At 44.8% G+C, this 5,164-nt stretch overlaps 2 protein-coding genes across 2 annotated transcripts; both read right to left on the reverse strand.

The window, feature by feature from the left end:
- Window positions 1-581: 581 nt before the first annotated feature.
- Window positions 582-1,879, reverse strand: LOC119219849 (myeloid-associated differentiation marker homolog). Its single transcript, XM_037475281.2, has one exon. It carries the CDS (start codon window positions 1,711-1,713, stop codon window positions 859-861), a length of 855 nt encoding a protein of 284 aa, XP_037331178.1. The 5' UTR covers window positions 1,714-1,879; the 3' UTR covers window positions 582-858.
- An 875-nt stretch (window positions 1,880-2,754) lies between these two features.
- LOC119219841 (myeloid-associated differentiation marker homolog) lies at window positions 2,755-4,887 on the reverse strand. The gene is made up of 2 exons (XM_037475273.2): window positions 4,373-4,887; window positions 2,755-3,661 (listed from the first exon to the last, which is right to left on the reverse strand). Exons 1-2 carry the CDS (start codon window positions 4,622-4,624, stop codon window positions 3,074-3,076), a joined length of 840 nt encoding a protein of 279 aa, XP_037331170.1. The 5' UTR covers window positions 4,625-4,887; the 3' UTR covers window positions 2,755-3,073.
- Window positions 4,888-5,164: the final 277 nt, after the last annotated feature.

Below are 5,164 nucleotides of genomic sequence, written 5' to 3' on the forward strand. Positions count from 1 at the left end.
TAAAAAAAGGAAAAGAATGTATTGACGTCATACTTTTTCTAGATGTCCATGCCCACTACATCTCTGTGTTTCCCTGTCTTGTTCTTTCTCTTCCCGTCTTACCTTTTATTGGATGCTTTGTTTGCCAATCGGTGTTCGCACATTTGCATTATTTGATTTTTTCTTATCACAAAATAACACAAAACGGTGCTTTTTATGTCTCTAGGATCAAAGGAATAGTACATTTACTAAACACTTGCACGTCTATCTTTGTTCATGCTACAATGAACACAAAACTACCACATTGCTGGTTAACTAGCTTGGTAACAAGATCTGCACGCTTAGATGTGCAGGCAGATGCTGTTATCTGTTCCCCAACTAGTTGTTGTCCAGGTGCGGTAACTTCTTGACTTATTTAACGCACAGATATGAGTGCGTATCTAATTTGATATGCATATTGAAAAAAAAGTGAAAACACACATGATTTGAATGTGAAACTATAATAAACTGGATGTGAGCTCAGTTTATTGCATGCACTCTTTGATTGCTTTTTGTGCTTCAGGATCCAAAGTACTGCCAGGCTATTTTTTATTTTTATGACAGTGATACAGTTTTAATGATTAACTAAATTTTCCAATGTACTGTGCTCCCAATGTTTCATTGTTGTATTAACTCATCTTTGTGAACACTTGGTGAACATTAGCAGAATATATATATATATATATATATATATATATATATATATATATATATATATATATATATATATATATATATATATTTACACATACATCATGTTAAGCATCAACAAAATGAATCACTTTAACACAATAATTCAAACCCAGGACTCGGTCCACGTTCGTGGCGCTGAGCAGCAGCTCACTGGGTACTGACACAGAACACAAGGCGTATGGAGTAGGCAGTGTCCAGGGTGTAAACAATGACGTTGAGGATCGTCATGAAGGTGACCACCACCAGTTTATCCCAGGGACACAGGTGGCCACAGTTACTGGGTCTCTTGTTGCCACTGAGACTATAGAAGGGCCAGATCACCATAGCTGTCAGATACATAACCGCCGCCAAAATGTTAAGGACGATCACGAGCTTGTCAAAGGGGAACGGGAAGAAAGAGGTCAGCTGTCCAGCGGAGAGGAGGATTATGAGGATGGCGAAGATGAAGCACAAGCAGTACACGGCCACGCACCACTGCAGCTGCGCTGAGCCGACGTACTGGCTTTCCTCCAGGGACGTGAAGATGAGACAGGCGAGGAAGGCCTCCAGCATCTTCATGATGCCGGGCAGCGACGAGAGGAACCCGCTGTTCTGCCCGCTCGGGCGCAGGCGAGTCAGAACCGCCTCGGCCGCGTAGGCCCCGAAGCAGACCCAGGACACCACGGAGGCACCGATCTGGTTGGGGCAGGCCTGGCAGGTGAAAAAGACGGGGTACATTATGGACACGGAGAGGCACATGAGGCTCGCCAGCATGGCGAAGGCGGTGGTAAAGTCATCCCAGGCGAATGGCAGCTTGGCTTGGACACTTGTGAACTCCAGGACGAGAATGAGAAGAGTGAAGAAGAAGCAGAAGCACCAGGTGAACATGCACCACGCCCAGTAGGGGGTAGAAACGTGCCCCGCGGACGCCACCAGGCTGAAAGACACACAGGTGAAGACGGTCGCCATTAAGCGCAGGACGCCCACTGGCTGGGTGAGCGCGCGCAGGTCTACATCAACCATGGCTGGGCAGGACGAAAAAACAAGACGTTCTCAAAGTCAGTTGGTCCTGCTCAGTGCGGCTGGGCCATGTTTCCCAAACGAGATCCTTTTGGAGAGATCCATGCGGGGCATCGGGCCGGTGTGTTCTTCCAAAGTGAGACTCGAGGTGTGGCTGTGTGCATTCAAACGGAGCATCCCGGGCTTATCTGATCAGTTTTATGGCTGCACCTCACTGCACGGATTGGACGGCGCGTCGTGTGTTATCGCGTTCGCCTCAGGACACACATGCTGGACTCTTGCCCTCTGCGCATACCTGATTCTCCAGGACGAGAAGGGCAGGTCACATCCTGCCGACAATCACCCCTATCCGGTTCTGGATATCCTTTGATTTACTGATCTGCTTTTGGGTGGGACACATTTTCTTTTTTTAAACGTTAAGAAAAAAAGAAAAAAACGTTACAAACAAATTTACAGGAAAGTATGAGGCGTAGGTGTATTTACTTTACTATCGTGATTCATCACATCAGTGTCAACCCAAAGTAAAACCAAAGAAGAAAAATATTTTTTATGAATTAAACTATAGTATACCAACACAACATAATCTTCACCATCTTTTCTATCTGTCCTTTATCTTGTGATTATTTTCTGCTCCCTATACTTTTTTACTCTTGAGTCTCCATTTTGAGAGCAGCAATACCCGAACGGGTGAAAGTTCATCTGAGTAACCTCCCATGTTGAGACTAAGATTAGCGAACCTGGCACTAATTCTGACCAATTACTCACTGGCTTTTGTTACGTTGTTAGAGAGAAGCTGGACTCATGAAGACGAGAGCCGCCTCTGCTCTCTTTCCTTTCCTCATTAAACATGTTTACACTGAGGCGTGAATAGCAGGAGGGGAGTAGTGCGATTGTTGCCTATAGCAGCGTGTGTTTCAGGGTACGACACTCGGACACACCTTTGTAAATATGCTTTCAGAAGAATAGGAGAGGTTCCAAGGTTACTGTTTAACCATTAAACCGAGCATTAAGCCGTAATTGTAATTTATTACTGAAGTGCAGGAAAATAAATAGTGATGCCCATGGTGATGTGTGCAATATAAATCCAAAATTTTATTGCATTTTGTTCGTTTTTCAGAGATCAAGAAAATAGGCTGTAAAAAAACAATAAGCAAAGATACTGGGATTACATCTCCCCAACGGTAATAACTTGATACAGTTTCATGTACTCAGAGAATGCATCTAAAGGGAGAAAAAAAAATCAACCACAGTGAAATTAAATATGTTTTACAGGATGTGCACAGGAAATGCTTTACATACCATTCTCCCGCTCTCACGTTCACTCTTTGGGTCCTTGTGGACTTATATGACACACATTTGCAACCTAGCTTCTACCGATAAAGAACACCAGCCTGAAAGAATAAAAAGCATCTGAAATGTAAGCAGCGAGGTTAAAAGAAGTCATGAACGTGATAACCACTAAATTATCCCAGGTACAAAGCGTATTATTGCAGTAGCTCGGCCTGGAATTGTTCCTGAAGCAGTACAGAGGCCAGATGACCATGGCGGTGATGTACATCAACACCGCCAACACGTTGCAGACAGTCAGCACTTTGTCAAACGGCGCGGGGAGGAGAGTCAGGAGGCGGCCGATGGTAAAAACGATGACGACCAGGGAGAATATGAAGCAAATGGAGTACACCGCAACGCACCACTGGAGCCCTGGGAACCGTGAGAAGTGGTTGTAGTCCAAGCAGATGAAGATGATGCAGGCCACGAAGGCCTCCAGGACCTTGAGAAGGCCCGGCACCGTGGAGAGGAATCCACTTATCTCCCCGGGCTTAGCCCGGGTTAGCCCGACCTCCACAGCGTACAGGATGAACGCCAGACAGGAAATAACGGTGGCAGCGATTTGCCTGCCGCAGCTAGGGCAGGAGAAGTAGACGGGATAGATGATGGACGCAGCCAGCACCTGTAGGAGAGAAAAGTAAGAAAAGTTACACTCTCGCAGTTGATTATACTTTGTGGCACCAGTTAAAAGTAGACAGTAGTAGAGAATTGCTTAATGTCAAACGTGTTTATTGTGGTAAACACATATATTATATTTCATTGGGCAACGAGATTATGTGCTGTGGCCAGAGGTGGCCATAATTATGCCTTTTTATTGGGCATCAACTTTTAAAGTTAAAAAAATAGACTTTGAGCCTCAATAAATGCTGCAATGCCGGGCAACGCCCATGAAACGCAACAGATGAAAATGCGAGCGTATCCGCTATGTGAGGAGTGCCAGTAGAAAACATGCGAGTTCACGTGTGTTCTATTTGTAGGTTGAATAAACTCAATCAATCAAATATTTGTAGACTCCCCTCAGAGCGGTCGGCTGATTCTAGTTACTCTGTTTCTTTATAGAATTTAGGGGTACATGTAGAACAACAGGAATGTAATAATAAGTCTCCCAACTTCAACAATGCAGACCCTCAAGCACTGTTTTTTCTCAACAGCTACATTATTTCATTTTGTGGTGTGTTAATTTGGCTTCAAAAGTATTGAGTATTGTCTAATTTAATTTTGCGTAGAATGTCTTTTGTTTTGTAAAAAATGTCCCAATGTCGCCAATCTATGATGTCACCAATAATCTTCTGTTTTTAACAAACAATGCAAAGAGTCAAAAAGGGGTACACACCATCAGAGTGGCCAACATGGCATAGGCGGTGGTGAAGTCATCCCAGGAGATGGGCACCTTTTCGCTGAGGCTGGTGAGTTCCAGGACGAGAATGAGGATGGTGACGCAGAAGCAGAAGCACCAGGTGAACATGCACCACGTCCAGAAGGAATTAGTGCTGTGGCCCACCGATGCCACCAGGCTGAAGGAGATGCAGGTTAAGACCACCTCCAGTATCCGCACAACCAGCGTCTTGATGTCCACGGTAACCATGGTGATTCTGTGGTCCGTTTTACCGCGGTTCTGGGTTGACCTAGATGTCAATTAGATGATCTCTCCTCCCCAACTCAATCCTCGCTGATTTAAAATATCTCTTTGTGGTCTTATGAAGAGCTGTTTGGTTTCCGTCAGTCCTCACCTCTCATCCTGTGAGTGCTGCCCGCATGATGTGAGGAAGAGAAATGTGAACACTTTGCCCTCTCCCTTTACGCCTCCCCTTCAGACTTCCCTAGAATAGCAACTGATCAAACATTGGATGTGAAAGTGCATGAACAAGGGCTGTTTGTAGGGGAGGGCTGTATCTGTCCGTGCTTATCGGATTTGTGTCAATAAACACACATTATAGCAGCATGAGCAGCTTCACCTTATGACACACCCTCTCGTTTTAAAGTACGTCCCATTCGTCACGTTTGATAAATTAGCTGCTCTCCCACACATCAAAAAGTAGGGTCTGTAAATGTGTTACAGGCTAAAGAGGAATTGGGCCCAGGTGCTGTAAAATGTCAGAAATACAGTTTAGGAGATGGCGGCATT

This window comes from Pungitius pungitius, chromosome 12 (genome assembly GCF_949316345.1).
Source record: "Pungitius pungitius chromosome 12, fPunPun2.1, whole genome shotgun sequence".
Lineage (NCBI taxonomy): Eukaryota > Metazoa > Chordata > Actinopteri > Perciformes > Gasterosteidae > Pungitius > Pungitius pungitius.

Bases quoted from the DNA above. Each gene is read 5' to 3' on its own strand.
- LOC119219841 (XM_037475273.2), bottom strand. From the start codon at position 4,624: ATGGTTACCGTGGACATCAAGACGCTGGTTGTGCGGATACTGGAGGTG. The intron at 3,662-4,372 runs GTGTGTACCCCT...TCTCTCCTACAG, and splicing joins CCATGTTGGCCACTCTGATG to GTGCTGGCTGCGTCCATCAT.
- LOC119219849 (XM_037475281.2), bottom strand. From the start codon at position 1,713: ATGGTTGATGTAGACCTGCGCGCGCTCACCCAGCCAGTGGGCGTCCTG.